Here is a 20,415-nt window from a genome sequence, read left to right on the forward strand (position 1 = left end):
ACACTTTTCACTTTCATATACAGTATTATGTTATCTGAACAAGGACAGTTTTACTTCTTCCTTTCTGATTTGGATGTCCTTTTTCTTGCATAACTGCTCTCACTCGGACAGCAAATATGTCAAAAGTGCTGAAAGTGGACATCCTGGCTTTCTTCCTGATCTTACAGGAAAAGCTTTCAGCTTTGTTCCACTGAATACCATGTTAGCTGTGGGTTTATCATATAAGGCCTTTATTATGTTGAGGTATGTTTCCTCTATTGAGAAATTTTATGATGAATGGAGAACAGAAGCTGGGGGATTACTCCATGTACTGGATATTCACACTGAGGCTTATTTGTAGCTTTATAATAAGCAAAAAACTCAAGACAAGCACATTCAAATGCAAAAAAAAAAAAAAGGTAAGATCATCTGAGTAACTTTTAAATGTCTGAGTTTATATAGGCCATTACCTCTCCTCATTAAAGAAAATTAAATGCTATATGTATTAAGAAAAGTATACCCTAATAAGATATTAACTCATTTCATTATATTGTTGTCATACTCCCGATATGAACAAAATTATACATTTGGCTATATAGAAAAATTACCTATAAACAGACATGAGTGAGTGAGTGAAGTTGCTCAGTTGTGTCCGACTCTCTGCGACCCCATGGACTGTAGCCCACCAGGCTCCTCTGTCCGTGGGATTTTACAGGCAAGAATACTGGAGTGGGTTGCCATTTCCTTCTCCAGGAGATCTTCCCGACCTAGGGATTGAAGCCGGGTCTTCTGCATTGTAGGCACACGCTTTACTGTCTGAGCCACCAGGGAAGTCCATAAACTGACATACCTATCTTCAAATGGCCAAATGATTCAACTACCTAATGGGAAAAGCTGTTTGTTAGAAGTTACTTCACTGGAAACAAATATTATCAGCAATTATTTGCTTCGCACTTATAAACATGCCACAGAGATAATACCTGTATGACATTACAAAGTATTAATGCATAATTTTATTCAAGAAAAATTTGAAAGAAAAAGGAGCTTATTCCACTCTGAAGTCAGAGCTGCCCTGTAGTTCAGAATGCTCACAAAAAACACATTTCTACTGATATACCATAATGTATAGATGCCACAGAAACTTTCATAAATTGTGAAAATTATGTAGTAATAAATATATTAATCTGGAGCTTACATTTTTCATAGAACATAATTAAACCAATATAATGTGTTTGAGACAGAAGAAATATTAAGGCATATGAATCATCCTACAATGCAGAGCAATGGTGTTAAAAGGCAGAGAACAGCTTCTATCCTACTGAGATTTACTGTGATAATAAGGCTTGGGTTATTAGATCTTTTTAAATGATGTTTTTATCTTTCACGGTTTTAATTGTGGATTTTTAGGAGGCTTTTATTTGTGTTTGAAATGGATGCAACTACTCATCACATTCATATTCCTGGTTTGAAATGACAGTCCTCTATCAGGAGCATTAGCCTGCCATAGGCGAAGGCAATGGCAACCCACTACTACTCTTGCCTGGAAATTCCCACGGACAGAGGAATCTGGTAGGCTGCGGTTCATGGGGTTGCGACGATAGCCTGCCACAGGAGAAGGCAATGGCAACCCACTCTACTACTCTTGCCTGAAAAATCCCATGGATGGAGGAATCTGGTAGGCTGCGGTCCATGGGGTCTCGACGAATCTGACACAACTGAGCGACTTCACTTTCACTTTTCTGTGTTGGAGAAGGAAATGGCAACCCACTCCAGTGTTCTTGCCTGGAGAATCCAAGGGACGGGGGAGCCTCGTGGGCTGCCGTCTATGGGGTCGCACAGAGTTGGACACAACTGAAGCGCCTTAGCAGCAGCAGCTTGCCATAAAGCTCTGCATTAAGGGCTACAAAACATAACATTTTATACAACCATTCTACTTTAAACTCATCATGAAACAGGTACTCTGTAGGTTTTTTTTTTTTTATTTTTAAACTTTACATAATTGTATTAGTTTTGCCAAATATCAAAATGAATCTGCCACAGGTATACATGTGTAGGTTTTTTATTATCCTCCATCTTAAGGAGGTGGACGAAGTTTGGAAAGCAGAGTGAAACCAAACCAGAACCAATGCTTTATTTAGCTCCAAAAAGAACCAACAGTACCTTTATGTTAACAAGCATTTTTCCCCCTAGGAAGCATGAGACCAAGAACAACTTATGACTATTCCTTCACCTATTTTTTTCTTTAAAGCTCAAAACCAGGAAGCTATAGTATCTATGTATGTTTCAACATTTGCATATATTACTTCCTCTATGCCAGGAAATTGCAAGCTTTGTCTCTATCTTATACCTTAAAGCACTATTAATAGATTTCTCTTCCCAGCATATACTTGATTCTTAATCCCATGACTCATATACAATAATATGAAATAATAATGAAAAAGAGAAAAAAAAAATTTACCAGCCTTAGAATACAGTCCGCTCAGAACTAAGGACTCAGAGGTACTCTGGCATCTGTTCAAAGGTAAGACACAACTGCTACTTGTATGTATGCTGCTGCTTCAGCTGCTAAGTCACTTCAGTCGTGTCTGACTCTGTGTGACCCCAGAGACAGCAGCCCACCAGGCTCCCCTGTCCCTGGGATTCTCCAGGCAAGAACACTGGAGTGGGGTGCCATCGCCTTCTCCGACCTGTATGTATAGTCGTTCTTTACTATGAAGTGAGCATGTCCACAGAAATTCTCCACCAAACTGTTTTTTCATTATTTTCCTTGGGCATACAGTTTTTACATTACAAAAATGCTGTGCTGTTGTACAGAGTTCACTACTTTTTTTAAGAACTTCATTTTACTGTGCAAGCCAAGGATTTCAGCATTTCTGCAAATCAGATAACAGTATTTTGCCAAGAATTATTTCAAAATATATCATTTCCAAAGAAGAACCAGATATTGGTTGTTTTAAATAAACAAATGTCTAGCAATTTGAGTAAATGATTCAGTATTTTGGATGGCCTCTTAACTTTGTAAGGATAGCCCAAAAATTGGATTTAAAAGGACTGGAATTGGGCAAATCCAGTTTTTCATGTAAAATAGTTTTTCATTTAAAAGAATCAAGTTTGGTGGTGGTAATGGTGACAGAAAATGGTAACGGAGATTTAAATTATTTCTGCCCTCACTGTTTAAGCTTCATAAGCCATCAGCAGATGAGGAAAAATTTAAAAAAAGACAAATCTGTTTAATTCAACATTTTATATTCAGAGTTTTCCAGCATATTGTTTGAAAACATGTCTGTTTTCTGCAGCCTGTTATGGCTTCTGAAAGGCTGCCATTGGGGAGTAGACATACCTGCCAAGATTTCCTTCTCAAGTATGTGTCTATGAATGTTAGAGCATCTTCTGTTATGCCAAGCTCATTAGCTTTCAAGGATTCAAAGGAAAAAAATCTGTATGATGTGGCAGAGGGTGTGAGAGAATTGACCATTTAAGTACTAACATTTGGTTGCCATATAAATGTTCTTAGACATTTATTTAGAGTTGTAATGACTCACTGCATCCACTGGATTAAACATCCAGCATATGAGGCACATGCCAGATTTAGAGAACCCAACACTGTGAAAGGGCTTCCTTGGTAGCTCAACTGGTAAAGAATCCGCCTGCAATGCAGGAGACCCTGGTTGGACTCCTGGGTCAGGAAGATCCCCTGGAGGAGGGCATGGCAGCCTACTCCAGTATTCTTGCCTGGAGAATTCCCATGGACAGATGAGCCTGGCAGGGTACAGTCCATGGGGTCGCAAAGAGTCGGACATGACTGAGCAACTAAGCACAGCACAGCACTGTGAGAAGTACCAAGTCTTAAGTTAGATGTACACAGAATCCTATCCCAGGTGTGAGGTTCTGCAAATTGAGTTTACTGAATGTTTCCTTGTCTGTAAAATGATGATAATAGAAATTCCTTTTCATAGTCATTATAAAGAATAAACATAAGAAACATAACCCCCAAAGAAGGAAGAGGTGCTGTAATGTCCATTATTACTTACAGTAATAACTCTACGTCTCTTCTTGAGGAGTGAAAGTTAGTCACTTAGTTGTATCCGACTCTTTTGTGACCCCATGGACTGTAGCCCACCAGGCTCATCCATGGAATTCTCCAGGCAAGAATACTGGAGTGGGTTGCCATTTCCTTCTCCGGGAGATCTTCCCAACCCAGAGACCGAACCTGGGTCTCCCGCATTGCAGGCGGACCCTTTACTGACTAAGCTGCCAGGGAGGCCACCTCCTCTTGAGAAGGGAGAATAGTGTATGCAGGTGTATCATCTGGGTCTACTTCAGGCACATGGTTACATCGGAAGCAGACTTAGTTTTTCAGGAGACTGAAACAGTGACAAAATTTGGTATAATAATGCTGAAATACTAAAGGAATTTTAACCTTCCAATAACACTTTGAAAGAAGGGGTGTATTTTTTTTTTCACCAAGACAGTGGGTGGCTTAACTGAATGAAGCAACCTGAAAACCAGACTAAGCAACGTCCAAAACACTTTCAAACTTAATGACCACGGTGACTGAGATCACCCACTGGATCCAGTTACAGTAACTGGAGTATAACTAATAAATCTCTTTAACTCGGTTATCAAAAACTGAGAAAATATTAAGAAACTTTCCTTGAAAAATCTTCCTTACGCTAAAAAAATCCAAACCTCAAAAATCTTATTTCTCTGTCTACCACAAAGCCATAGAGGATCTGCTTGAATTTCAAGACATAAGCTATTATTGCACATGATGGGTGCTTTAAGGTGAGTTGACTGGGATGCTCACTTATCAGTCTGTCCTACTGTATCTAAACTGTATCAGTCTGTCCTACTGTATCATAAACACCACTGTTTGCTGAAAAATAGAAGGATGGAGGGCTACTGCACGAAGGTAAAACCAACAAACTGACATTTAGCTGTAAATATATATATATGTATACATATACATATTAAATAGCTTCATGTTTTATATTGTTTATAAATGTTTTATACATCTTTTGTTACTTTTAAGTATCATTATTTTCTTCTTCCTTTGGGAAACAGATTTTAATCATCTAAATTGTTTACTGTGTAAAAATTCTAATGATTATTGGAGACCTTGAATTCAGAACTGTTCAACTCTAGTATTAATTTTATTTTACTCTGTAAATTGTGATAAAATTTTCATGTAGACAGTCATATAGGCAAATCACAAATTAAGTAAATAGTAACATCTCTTTCTTTACAGTTTTTTATTCCCTGTATTTCTTTCTCCATTCTTATGCTTTGACCAAGACCACAAGTAAAATGATGAAGAGCAGATGACTGTAGGCATCATTACTAAGATACTTGCTAGAGATCTTAAGATACTCTTAACCTAAAAAACATAAATGATGTCACACACTCTAGGAAGCCTATAATGACTTTTCAGTACTCAAGATTAGGTGTCCTTCCTATATAGTATGTAATCCTCTAATCCTGTGTGCTTACTTCCATCACAGCATGCAGAATGTTACATGATTTATCTCTTGATTAGTTTGATTAGTATCCCTGTGATGAATTACGATCAGGTGGGGTTTATGTCTTACCTGTCTTATCTCTGGTACCTAATAATTATCAGGCACATAGTAGAGACAAAAGAAAAGAGTTGCTGGGGAAAAAATAGCTGAATGAGTACATTTCCAAGTGCTTCAGACTCTAACAGTCTGTAAGTATTTTTAGTGTAATTAGTAAAAATACACGAATCCCTAGTGTATTTCTAAATGTATTACCATACATTTATCTAGCACTCGTAATATGCCAAGTACACATGGAAAGACATTACATTTTAGTTGTGAAAACTGAAGGAAGAGAGCACAAGCTACATTAATGGTGAACTTAAGTTACATCACCTAAGTCCTAAAAGTTAATTCTTCTCATCCAGACTTGATTTTCATTACAGTTATAATCTGGATCACTTTGTTAATATTACACAACTTGGACCATTACCCAAAGAAATAGGGTAAATGTGTTAACATACCAGAGACACCATGGCCCAACCAGTCTTGTTATAGATGAACTCCAAGTTGTTCCTTCTTAAATAGAGCAAACCACCCACAAGTGACACCAACAAAGCCAAAGCAATGGTGCCAGAGTAGTTGGGAGGCCTGAAGACACGAATCTGCAACAACACAATGAAAATGTTTTAAAGTTCAAGAAAAATATTCATTTTTTTCTCTGATATTCTCGTCCTTCTGATCTTTAACACATGTAATTCAGAAAGGTACCACCTTACTTTTCATACCAGGCACTAACATTCCTTTTGTTCTTTATGAGTCAAAAATATATGCCCTAAAGCATCATGGCTATGTAACAAAACGTGCTCTTCTGGTGCTTTTAGGTGAATACAGTTAAATATATGCAAAACCTACTTACATTCAACCCAGAGCTGTTCTGGTTCATGATGATGAACCAGATAATCATGATGATCCCAAACACGGGATCATCTGGTAAAAAGGAGAGGTGAGATGGAAGGACTACTACTTGTATTATTTCAAATTGGAATTTTTTAAGACATTTTCTTTTAAACAACTTTACTGAGCTTTAATCCATATACCATACAATCCACCCACTGAAAGTGTACAATCCAGTGATATATTTTTTTAAGCATATTCAGATAGGTGCAGCCATCACCACAGTCAGTATCAGAACATTTGAATCACTTCAAAAGGAAATCCCATTCCCTTTTGGCATCCACTCCCTTATTCCTCTCACCCTGCAGCCTTAAGCAACCACCAATCAATCTACTTTCTGACTCCATACATTTATTCTGCAATTTCATATAACATGTAGTCTTTTGTAACTGGCTTCTTTCAGTCAGTATGACCTTCTCAAGGCTCACCCTTGTTGTAAAATGTGCCGCTGCTTCATTCCTTTTCATGGCTAGTATTTCCTTGTGTGGATATCACACTTTGCTTATCCATTAGCCAAATAATCAGTTGGATATTTGCGTTGTTTGCACCTTATGGCTCTTATGAATAATGCTGCTATAAACATTTTGCACAAGTTTTTGTGTAGTGTATGTTTTCTTTTCTCTTACATATGTATACCTAGGAGTAGAATTTCTGGGTCACATAGAAACTATGCTTAATGGTTTGAAGAACTGTGAAACTGTTTACCAAAGTGGTTGCACTATTTTGCATTCCCACAAGTGGTATATGAGGATTCCTATTTCCCCGACTTACTTTACAAGGTGAGATACTTTACAAGAACAAAGAAGCCAGCATGAAGGGGCTCCCACTAATTATATTTAGAACAATTTTGGTACCAAAATATTTAAGCATAGTACTAACAATCACTGGAGGGAAAAAACAATATAAGATTGTGTACCAATGAATGAATGAAATACAAAGAGGAGAGGAGAACTTTTGCTTACAGTAAAATGCCAAGGATCAATCTGAAATATGGACAAAGTGCTAGAACTGGAACATCATCATTCTGCAACCAGCATGATGAAATCTGGATCAAGGAAGAGTCATCAATGGATACTAAATACTGACAAAATTTTGATGAGGAGTAGGATATCTGCATGATCCTAAATGTCTCCACATAGGGAGCTTACGATTTAGGAAGGACAGGGTAGGTCAACTGACAAAACTAGACTATGTACAGAAGCTCAATATATTAATGTGCGTCTGTGAACACAATAACTGTACGGTCCTGTATTTCTTAGGAAAGACAATTCACCTTAAAAGGATTCAGAAAAAAATGTGTGTGGGTATGTAAGTATATGTGTAGACAGGGTGAGGGATGGTAAGAGAGTAAGAATGCCAAAGCAAAAGCCATAAAAAGTTAAGAGTATGTGAATCCTGATATAGGGTCTACATTGAGACTACACTTTTTTCATTTGTGGAACTACTTAAAGTTTGAAATTATTTCCAAATATGTATTTTCTTTTTACAAATGTGGATCTGTCAACAACATATAAGTGTGATAAATAGGTTAGAATTATTTCTGATTAAAACTGAGTATTTCTTATAAAGAACTAGTAGTACTTTCCAATGTTACATTTAATATTTTGTACCAAACAAATGATACATTGTAGAACTGAATATCTGCCTAAATATTTCCACCAAAAAAGAGGTAGTCACCAAAATATCATTAATACCTATATTATTTTATGTACAATGATAGTATGAGAGACATCTCAAATGAGAAATATGCTTACACAAAATTAATATCCCTGTATTATATCTAAGGGAAATGTAATTTTTAAATAGCTGGTTAGAATTGCTCACTGTAAAAAACTTCTAGTGATATTAAGGAACAAAATAGCCATAGCCCTCCACAAAGACATTAACTACCATCAACATTGTACATATCTCAGTAATATTTTGCTTTTCTAAATCAACTATAAATACTGTTTTTCTATCCTACTTTTTCACTTGTTATCCTTTGAGCTTCTTTCTATGTCAAATAATGTTGCACACCACTGTTTGTCTAGACTGTACACATTTAATTCAATTCTCATTTTTAGATATCTGATTCCTGAGTGATTTTCTTCTATTAAAATGTGTAAATTTTTTCCCCCATAGTTAATGGTTGGGGGAGAAGGGAAGGAAGGAAAGAATTATACTGTTAGAATTTATAGTCCTAAGAACAGCATATGTCAGTGACATTTTCTCATATGGCTCATGAAAAGTGGGTATTATCCTATTGTTATTTGCCCAAAGGATAGATAAAAATTATACACCTGTTTTTTTAATTAGAGTATCTTTGATTATTAAGACCACTGAGCAATATTCAGTATATTTTTTAGCCTCAGAAATTACTTTGTGCCTAACATGTATTCTTTAATGGTTCATTGATATTTTAAAAACCATTATTCTAAAAACCATTTAAATTCACCTAACTCAAAGTTCAGCTTACAGCTATCATATGCAGTTTTCCTAAAGCAGGAGAAAATGAAAAAAATCCTGTGGCCTTATTATAATGTTATACCAAATCAAGCTAATTAGCCTATTATTAAAACTGTGGGGAATAAAAACATACATGAACATCCGTTCTGTCAGCAATCCACTTTGCTAGTTGTTCAGCGCCAAATCCAATTCTTTGAAGGTCAAAAGTATCAGCTCTCTTGGGTCTGCCTTTTGGAGGAAAATGCATGAACGTAGGAGCGGAGTTAATGTTGAGCTGTAAAACATGAGATAAAAAGACTAAATCTAATATCCCAGCTTTTGTTCCTGCATGAATTTTGGAAAGACGGCATTTATTATGAAAAATCCAAGGGGATTTCCAGAGCTTAACTACTGTTTTTATTCATCTTGATATACTGCTGAATAGAAAAGAACTTATGAATTAGGCCAAGTTCACTGAACCTTAACATTTCACATACATCATTCATATTCTCAGCTATATCCATCTATTTCATTGCTCATTTCCTTCTTTATTTTCTAGAATTCTACAACTAAAGAATGAAATGATTCAAAGTGCAAAATAGAACTACTGTAGTTTGGGGGTACACGGATGATTTTCAGTTCTTAAGCAGTTGTTAAAGAAAAAGGTTGGCATTTGATGAAAGATATAAATATATTATGTAATTAATTTTGAGTATATTGACTTCTCTATTAATTTTAAAAACTTTTTCTGTTCATCTCCTCTGTTATTTCAACTGTCTTAAAATGGTTACATCTCATTAATTATTTTCTAAAGGCAAGCTTCATTTGAAAAGTATATTGAATATACACCACCCTAGTATAAATGGTGTTTATTAATAACAACCTAAAAAAAAAATGAGGTTAATTTGCATTGGGGAGTAAACTGCAAAGCACAGATACAGATTAAATTCTTGCTGCCCAAGAATTATGAAAAATGATTCAAATGAAAGGCAAGGAGCTTTTTGGCCCTGGCTTCCAATATACAGTTCAACATTCCCCAACAATAAAAATAAAAAAATTCAAGTAACAACAAACATTAGATCACGGTTCAAGGTAAAGATACAGCAGTACCAGCGGGGGCGTACATGTTATGGACATTTAGTAATTTTTACTAAATTGAACAAAAACACAGTCACCAATTCCTTTCTCCCACTCCACACTTTGTTTGTGTGCGTTTTCCTGATAGGTGCACAGGAGACAGTTACAGCCAACATGACTGCTAGTGCACAGCTCCCTCTAACACATCACTGAGTTCCTGGTCTGTTGTCAGACACTTAGCCTCAGCCATCACACAGGAGTCACATATAGTTTACTTTCTGAACAAGTCCCTAACAAGCCCAGGACTATCAAATTTCTACATGACATCATTTAACCTTATATACCCCTCTTAAAGCTCAACATTCAGAAAACTAAGATCATGGCATCTGGTCCCATCACTTCATGGGAAATAGATGGGGAAACAGTGGAAACAGTGTCAGACTTTATTTTGGGGGGCTCCAAAATCACTGCAGATGGTGATTGCAGCCATGAAATTAAAAGACACTTTACTCCTTGGAAGGAAAGTTATGACCAACCTAGAGAGCATATTCAAAAGCAGAGACGTTACTTTGCCAACAAAGGTCCATCTAGTCAAGGCTATGGTTTTCCAGTGGTCATGTATGGATGTGAGAGTTGGACTGTGAAGCAAGCTGAGTGCCGAAGAATTGATGCTTTTGAACTGTGGTGTTGGAGAAGACTCTTGAGAGCCCCTTGGACTGCAAGGAGACCCAACCAGTCCATCCTAAAGGAGATCAGTCCCTGGTGTTCACTGGAAGGACTGATGCTAAAGCTGAAACTCCAATACTTTGATGCGAAGAGCTGACTCACTGGAAAAGACTCTGATGCTGGGAGGGATTGGGGGCAGGAGGAGAAGGGGACGACAGAGGATGAGATGGCTGGATGGCATCACTGACTCGATGGACATGAGTTTGGGTAAACTCCGGGAGTTGGTGATGGACAGGGTGGCCTGGCATGCTGCGATTCATGGGGTCGCAAAGAGTCGGACACGACTGAGAAACTGAACTGAACTCCCCCCTTAAATGATGTCATAAGGATGAGATGCTAATCCAAAAGGACTCATGTCCTACTTCTTATAAGGATTCCAGTCCTATTGAAATCTGTCAAGATTATATCATCATCACTGCTAACATTGAGTCTTTATATTCCAGGGACACTTCTAAGTGGTTCATGTGTTTTCTTTCATTTAGCTTCACAACAATCACAGAGAAATATATCATTTTTATTTGTTTCGTACATGAAGACATTAAGGTATAGAGAGGTTACGTCCCTTGTCCAAGAATACAAAGTTAATATATGGAGATGATAAAATATGTAGATAAAATCTGAGCTCAACTGTCTGGCTCCCTGACCCCTGCTGTTAACCTATAGTTATTAACTTTTTGTGTTTATCAGTACTTGATCATGCCTTTCAAATGTACAACTCATTGCAGTACCCAGCATGGATTAGTTTGGGTATCCTTGTCCCTTTTTTTTTTCTTACACTGTCTGACCCAGTTCTTTACCAGGTCATGGAAAAGCATTTAGACTCAAGCTAATTTTAAGTGGACCGTTAGTGAATATTTTTGCTTGCTTGCTTTCAGACTGATAATTTATTCTTCTTTGCTGATTTCTAGTTTCATCCTTATGACATCATTTAACCTTAATTAATCCTCTTAAAGGGCTTCCCTTGTGGCTCAGCTGGTAAAAAATCCACCTTCAATGCAGGAGACCTGGGTTTGATCCCTGGGTTGGGAAGATCCCCTGGAGGAGGGAACGGCTACCCACTCCAGGATTCTGGCCTGGAGAATTCCACGGACTGTATGGTCCATGGGGTCGCAAAGAGTCGGACATGACAGCGACTTTCACTCACACTCACCCCCGCTTAAAGACCTTTTATCCCCCTAAAACAGCTTAAAGGTTAAGTAAAACTTCATTGTTGCTATTCAGTTGCTAAGTCGTACCCGACTCTTTTGCAACCCTGTGGATTGTAGCCCACCAGGCCCTTCTGTCCATGGGATTCTCCAGGCAAAAATACTGGAGTGAGTTGCCACTCATCCTCCAGTGAATCTTCCTGACCTAGGGACTGAATATTTGTCTCCTATATTGCTGGTAGATTCTTTACCATCAAGCTACCAGGGAAGCCCCATGTAAAACTTACCTTGAATCTTATACAAAATTTCACAAATTTATGCAAAATACCACCCAAAGCACATACAATTAAATATCAAAATAAAGTTAATGGGTTGCACAGAGTCAGACATGACTGAAGCGACTTAGCAGCAGCATATAAACTGCCACTGTATGATGGGGAAAAAAGACATATTTCCTCTATGATGGAAAAGCTAAAATGTGTTTATTCACTAATGGCAAAAACTGTACTGATTAAAATAATTACACTTAATATTATCTTCATCATACCACAGAATTTAGTAACTACTCATTGGAATCACTGAACTGTGTTTTTACCTGGCACACAAAGACGTTATCAACCATAACCAACTCTGATAAATACGCTATTGAAACAAAATATAACTCTCTTACCTGTTGAAAAATGTCTGTTCCCTCATCATAGTCCACTTTACTGAAGAAGAGTTTGTTACAAAAGGCAGATGAATAGCGCCAGGAGTTAGCCAGTATTTGATATTCTTCGTTAGCTAGTCTGATAAGGATAATGGCACAGAGTGGAAACATTATCAGTATTCAAACGTCAACAAAGCTATTAATAAAACAGGAATTCTGGGGCAAGAGTTACCCTGGCTTTAGTAAGGACTACAAGCTAAGAGTAGATTTTATATTTTAAATGGCTGTGGGGAAAAAAAAAAAAGAATATCCCATGACACATAAAAATTATCTAAAATTCAAATTTTTATCATTCATGAATAAAGGTTTCCTGCAACACAGACACACTGATTCATTTACTTATTGCTGCGGCTGCTACTAAGCTACATAAGGGCAGAGTTGAGGAGTTCTAGTAGAAAGTGTGAGGGCAAAAAGCTCATCCTGGCCCTTTGTATAAGAAGCATGACAACTCTTGTTCTAGGGGATAAAATCATTTTGTGCCACTTCCTACATATATATAACTTAAATTTTCTAATGATTTTTTGTAAAAAGCACAGAGCCGTTTTTAAGAATTTTGCAATTCACTTTAACAGAGAAATAAACATCATGGATATGTTTTAAAACTGTAAATATCAGTTATGCTCCACCTTTATGTATTCCATCTATTTAAAAATGCATTTACGTTTGCACCTAAAAGTAAGCAAAGATTTGAGTAGCTAAACCAAATGCCACAAACAAGCCCTCCTCTAAGAGCATATTTACTCTTATTTTGAATTCATTTGTATTGGACATTTTGTTGATACGCCAGATACAGAAGCTCTATTTTTTGACATAGACATGGAGGAGAAATAAGGAAAGGCTGGTTGCAAAAGGATGTACGCACAGTCATGGAAAATGAAGCAACAGTGATTGCTAAAACTTAAAAAAAGGAGAGGGAGCTTCTTCCATGTAGTTGACTCTTCACAGGAGATATGGTGAGTCCCTCCCCCAAAGAAGTATAGATAGAAAAAGGTCTAATCCTACAATCACAAAAAAACTTGGAAAGGAGTCAGCAGCAGATAAAGAGATTTCAAGGAATATCTGGAAAACGTAAGGCTAGTGGAAAAGTTTTGATGGACGAAATTACAATCTCCAAGAAGACAGCAGTGCAGAAGAACCTAGGAAAATACTGGATAAGAAGCACAAAGCTGCTGGGTTGGAGGTTTCGTCTTGCCGACAAGCCAGCCTGTTACTGTCTTGGGTGCTGGCAGAAGCCACAAGACTCAGGGTCAGAGACCTAGAGGACTTTATTCTTCTTGTTTGTATCCCTGTGCCCCCAAGTTCACGGGATGACACAAAAGGCCCTTCCTGGATGTCCACACACACAGCTGACTGGGTTACAGGACTGTGCTACCGAGTTTGGGGACTACTGTTTTTCTAGTACATGATGACCAACTCCGTGCTTTGGGGAAAGACATAACGCCACTCCTTAAGGCTTGTCACTGCACACACAATCCTTTGCTTTCTTGGCGTGCCCAGCAAGAACAGGCGGGATGATCACAGCCCATGGTTGACTGCTTTTCCCAACAGTAGTCATAAAAAAATAGCAATGCCATATAAAAAAAAGAGCAAATAAACTGAGAGGGCACTTTAAAGAGGAAGTATGATTTCTCAAATTAAATACAGAGTTAAATAAAATTCACAGAACAAAAAGGACACAGGTAGACTATATTGGGGGCAGGAAGGAGAAAGGGACCTAGATATTTAATCCAATAAATCCAACTTTCAAACAGAAAGAACTCCAGAAAGAGAAGAGACAAAGGAAGTATTTCTGGAAACATAATACAATTAAAGGGACTAAGTATTCAAATTAAATTACTTGCCAGATTCTGAATAAGTGGAATAAGACCAACATGTTGTGATACTTTAGAATGTTATGGATAAAAAGAAGGTCCTAAAAACTTTCTGAAGAGAAAAGTATTTAACAAGGGCAAACAGTGAGACGGGGACTGGACCGGCTATCGGCAGCGCTCGGTGCCTGCAGAACACGGCTGTAGAGTTTTGAGGGCGTGCTGTTTTCCATCTAGAATTACATCAAGCCAAACAACTGATGAAGTCTGAAATAAACATGTTTGAAGAAATATAAGTCATGTGAAGAAAGGTAAGTCATGTGAAAGTACCTTAAGATATAATTAATAGAAAGGTACTAGGAATGGAAAAAATGAGAAAACCTGAGAATATAATAAAGGAACTGTAAGAAAAAGAAAAAAAAAAGGATGACTAGGCAGGATATGGTGCAGGAGGAAAGGCAGATGTGTAAGAAAGCTGCGATCCGACTACAAAGCTGTGAAATACAAATCAGAACAGGAATTGGACCTCAAGATGAAGAACAGAATACATTCTAAGCAACCATTATAATTAGAAAGCGTTGGACGATATCAAAGACTGTAGGGAGACATATTTGGTCCCACAACAGTAAGAATGATGACAACAAAATGAATATAAAAGGCAAGGTCTAAGTAAGAAGAAAATTAAAATTTATCATTATCTAGATTAATAGGTGATGGGAAAAATTAATTATTTTGAACATTTTCTTTTACACAGAAGTAGAGTTATAAGCAACAGCACGACACTGTAGAAAAGGAACCATAATAAAAACCTACTACTTTGCAACTGATGTTATTTATGTGGAAACAATAAGTCAACCTACAGACAGACATAATGATGGCCTATCAACGATGACAGTGCTATCAACGATGACAATATAGAGATAGAGGTAACAGGATTTGCTGGGTAAGAGGGGAGGAGAGGTTGTACTTGCTAACCTGCAACTTATGGAATCAAGAGATATCACTTATGAATAAGTAATAGAAGGATGCTATTTACTTTTATAATAGTAAAACAAAAAAGCTATAAAAATGACAAGAGGTGAGATGAGTTAAATCCTCACTTGTTAAGAGCCAGAAATGTAAAGACTAGGTGTACTGTATGAAATATACAAAAGTAACCTTTAGAGATTAAAAAAAGAAAGAAAGAAAAAATAAAGGAATAACAAATTGCCTATGGCTAACTGTGCAAACAGGTGAATGCAAGGGCTAGGGATAGTCTAGGCCCTTTTTTATTAACAAGGAGCCACATAATATTGCTATGATCGAAATATATCTATTTAAGAGAGCTAAAAAGCAAACAAAGCTTTTATCTTCGGTCATTTAGCATAAAGACCTATCTGAGATCATTTAGCATAAAGACCTTACGGGCACGTTTTATGGTAAAACAGTCCAAAATATCTACCACTGTAAACATCAGCCTGAAACTGCATTATGCTCAGCAGGCAGAAAGCTGTACTATATATATTTTGAATCTGTTCAATGAAATAGAAGCTTGTAAAGCTTTGGTGCCTAAGTAACATTTAACATGAGCACCTAATAGCAAAAAGTGAGCTAATCTCCAAGGTTCCAAGGTCTGCTTTCATGGAGTTGAGGTTTTACTGAGGAGACATATAATAAACAACCAACCAAATGAGAGAAAATCATTCAAAGCTAAAATATATACTGAGAGAAAAATTACACAGAATTGTATTACAGAAAACAATGGAAGATCTACTTAGATGACACGGTCATAAAAAGCTTCTCAGATGAAGGGACATTAATGTTCAAATTCCAAGGAAGAGAAAAATCCATCGCTGCAAAGAGGTCAAGAAAGAACATCTCAGGGAGCAGGAGTAGCAGGCATGAGACACTAGAGAAAGAATTTAAGATGCTGATGAACTGAAGCTGTGATATAAATGGGAACATGCTGTTTAAACAAATACTACCTCACAGCTTCTCTTCCAATCCTAAATGAAAACAGAGTTAGGACGAATATGAGCTCTAAAATCTGATATGATTTTTGTCATATGGAATATAATATTGGGGGCTTCCCTGGAGGCTAAGTGGTAAAGAAGCCCCCTACCAATGCAGAAGACGAGGATTCAATCCGTGGGTCAGGAAGATCCCCTGGAGAAGGAAATGGCAACTCACTCCAGTTTTATTGCCTAGAGGATCACATGGACAGAGGAGCCTGGTGGGCTGCAGTCCATGGGGTTGCAAAGAGTCAGACATGACAGAGCAATGAAACAATAACAAATTCACCAATTATTTTCAAAGAAAATATGTATAGTAACATCATACAGTGAATTGGCACTGATGATTCACTGAACATTTCTGCAGACTGATAAACCTTAAGAGAACAGTGCTCCCATTAAAAAAAATACATAAATCATTAAAAGGATGGCATTACAATTAAGAAAACAGGTTATTTTTACACAAAGGAACATTTTCACAAAAACACATTTTAAATTTTAAAGCAAAACAGGGAAATGGTAAATCTTCAAAAACTGACATTCTTACGATGATGATATTCTAAGAAATGAAAATGCTTCATTTTGAAAAACAGGAAGAGAACAATCAAATGTTAGTATTCAACATCTGTGTATAAGATCTTAAGGGATGATATGACTAGGATAATCTTGAACTTTTCCCTCATCATGTGATAACCTACCGCAGACCTATTAGATTCTATTAGGTATACATTCATTCAGTCCACAAATATATTTTGGTGCCCACAATGTGTCAGGTAATGAAGGAATGGATAATAAATGGAAGGGCCCTGACCTCAAGAATAATACATTCCATGAAAAAAAGATGCCTCATCCAAGTACACACAAAATGTCAGATAATCAGAAATACTCTGAAAAAACTAAAACAAGAAGATGTGATAAGTGGTACTGAGAAGCCAAAGAAGATGGATTCATTTCGCTGTCAAACTCTGTTTCCATACTGTCCACATTCTCAGTTTAATTTCCAATAATCAACCGTGGGTTCTATCCTCTGCTCCAAAGTCCTAGAAAACTGCCTACATAACGAAGACCCTGGGCAGAATAGAACACAACGTCTCCACAATTTACATCTGCAATCTATGTCCATATGAACAAACCACACATTCAAAGGGTCTCTCTGTTGTATGACACCCCGTGTTCATTCTTTAAGATTTAAAGTATTAAATCCTTTGCTTAAAATGTCCTCCGTTCTTTCAGAAAGCTTGCTCCAAAATGCCCCCCTTCAAATCTCGACGGTTTCTCAGCTACTGTGCAGCACTATTTATGTACATATTGTTCTGTTTATGCATTTTCTGTTTATGCATGGATTCTTCGGTGGCTAAGACCTAGTCCAAAACAGGCATTTAAGGTTTGATGATGAATAATATAATTTCCTAAAGAGTCTGTGTATATACACAATACACATACAACCCCACACACCCTAAGTAAGTCTAAATTAGAGATTGTGAAATCTGGAGAGTCTGACTAAAAGCCTGCTTAGTCAGATTAATGTCACAGATCAATGTCCCTTTCAAGATCAATCTGCTTCACTGTACTTTAGGATGAAAAAAAGGAATACCTTACACCATATACCATCACAAATACATGCTATTTGTTAAAGGAATAGTGGTCTTGACTTGAAAGATTATAATGACTAAAGCATCTAATATCATATCATCTAATATCAATTTCACATGCAATACAGAATGTACATCTTAATCATCAATAATATGTATTCAGTGTTTTCATATGTTATGCAAATAATAAAAGATACATCACAGTCTCCACCTCTAAGATGCTTGTTAGAGAATAGAAAAGACACACACAAACATACAAAGGAGATACATATACTTAAAAAAAACTGCAGACTGCAGGTGCTATACAAAAGTGTGAATGTGAAAATATTCAAGAAAGAATGGAAGGGCTAAATAGTAAGCAAGGAAGGACAGGAAGAGGATATCAAGGGAAGAGAAGAGTATAAACAAACACTACCCAGTCTGAAATGTGTATTATGTAGTTAAATAATAGAATATAAGTTTCATGTCAGAAAATAGGAAAGAAGAAACTGATACCTCTCTTCCAAGAGAAAGATACACAAGATCTTAACTTTACTCTGTAAATAGTGAACAGCTACTGAGTGTTTTGAAAGAAGTTCATTATGTAAAATGTTGATTAAGAAAGCTGTAATTGGCAGGAGAGGGCATAATGTATTATAGGAGGAGAAAATAAATGTTTTTAAACCACCTTGAATGTTACTATAATGGTCTAGTTGGGAAAATCTACGAGGCTATTAAAATAGTATATAAATGAAGATATGACCTGTTTCGTACACATACTCCTTTAGCATCTAACATGCCGAAACAACCAGCAAAATTTTCTACACATTTTGCTTTTAGTTAGGAATCCATCTGGCTGGAATAAAGAATTCCAGGGGAGCTGAGAAAATTACATTTTTTTCAACACAAATACAATACTTAGTGAAAATTTAATACTGACAAGATAAATGGGGCTTTCTTCTGTTGAATATAATTTAGTAGCAATAGGACTAGAAACCAGATATGTCTGTCGTGAAAAGTAATTCAATAAGCCTAAGAAATACATATTTCAACGTTGATAATATCTATTTACAATATAAGACTTGGTAGAAGGAATGTGCAAATATTAACATATGTCCAATAACATAAACCCTGTTCTCTAAACTTAACTCCATTACCTCTTATCCCTCCATTTTCCAACTTCTTCACGCTTAAGCCTAACTAATGACAAAGGAAGTCACTGGCTTCTTGCAAAGACTTGTGTCAGCTTATTCTAATGAGCAAAGCCATCACTAGTACTTATAAGAATCCTACCAACTTCACTGTTTCCTGAAACTGAAAGCTGAAAACTGAAAATGCTCCAAACACTTAAATAAGCACTTTTCCAACACTGTTAGCTAAAAAGTATTTTCTTTTTTAATAGTTCATAGGAACATCAGAGATGCAACACCATGAATGGAGGGTACATTGTAAACGTTTCTAATCCATTCACATGCAGCCTGAAGAGGGCAGTCAAGTTGTGGCCAAGCATCCAGAAAGGCTTACGCAGCAACTGCAGGGCACAGGTCTGATAAAGCTCTTCTATGAAATCTTTCCAATCTTTTATTATGAAAACAAGAAAAAAAAATCACTTAACCCAAATGCTATAACATTTTGTATTATCATCAAGTATTATTAGCTCATCTATAGTCGTATATACTAACACAGCTCCCATGATGAATGTATATTTTATCTTTTTATCCCTTGAAGGGATTTTTAAAGAAACATGGTTTCTCTTTTTAAGGTTAATCAAATTTCCTATAAAGTAACAGATATCAAAATCCCAATGTATGTTTTTTACAGTTATATGTTTATGATGAATTATAAAGATTGAATTATAAAATTATAAAGATTTAATTCAAAAGGGGAAGAGGCAGCAAAGGATGAAATGGTTCGATAGCATCACCGACTCAATGGACATGAGTTTGAGCAAACTCTGGAAGACAGTGAAGGACAGGGAAGCCTGGTGTGCTGCAGTCCATGGGGTCAAAAAGAGTTGGACATGACTTCAGTGGCTGAACAACAGCTACTTATATATTGCATAGATACATCAGAGTATGTCTTCATAAAACATCAAATTAATACTGGAGTGGGTAGCCTTTCCCTTCTCCAGGGGATCTTCCCAACCCAGGTCTTCCAAATTGCAGGTGGATTTTTTACCTGCTGAGCCACAAGGGAAGCCCAAGAATACTGGAGTTGGTAGCCTATCCCTTTGTCAGCAGATCTTCCCAACCCAGGAATCAAACCAGGGTCTCCCGCACTACAGGTGGATTCTTACCAATTGAGCTATCAGGGAAGCCCCAGTTAATCTCTACAGATGATAATATATATAGAGAGAGATCTGGGGTGAGCAGAACCACCCACTACTTATGGTCCTGGTATCCTGAAGAGAGAAAAGTTGGTAAACAACATGCTGCACAAAGATTTCAACAGTGACTTCCCTCTGGTTGTGCCACACGTATTCAGGATACTACTTAATATATGGAAATATATTAAATAGACCCAATGCCTCTGA

General features: G+C 36.9%; 1 protein-coding gene across 7 annotated transcripts in view; it reads right to left on the minus strand.

The window, feature by feature from the left end:
* The window catches only part of TUSC3 (tumor suppressor candidate 3), a 214,545-nt gene that overhangs the window by 95,456 nt on the left and 98,674 nt on the right, over positions 1-20,415 (minus strand). For all 7 annotated transcript variants that reach the window (XM_027529731.1, XM_027529733.1, XM_027529730.1 and 4 more), the window contains exons 3-5: positions 12,474-12,591; positions 9,010-9,150; positions 5,999-6,139 (exon numbers count right to left, since the gene is read on the minus strand). In XM_027529731.1, coding sequence (XP_027385532.1) covers positions 5,999-6,139; positions 9,010-9,150; positions 12,474-12,591 — 400 coding nt within the window. The remainder of the gene's footprint in view (positions 1-5,998; positions 6,140-9,009; positions 9,151-12,473; positions 12,592-20,415) is intronic.

Source organism: Bos indicus x Bos taurus, chromosome 27 (genome assembly GCF_003369695.1).
Source record: "Bos indicus x Bos taurus breed Angus x Brahman F1 hybrid chromosome 27, Bos_hybrid_MaternalHap_v2.0, whole genome shotgun sequence".
In the NCBI taxonomy this organism is placed as follows: Eukaryota; Metazoa; Chordata; class Mammalia; order Artiodactyla; family Bovidae; genus Bos; species Bos indicus x Bos taurus.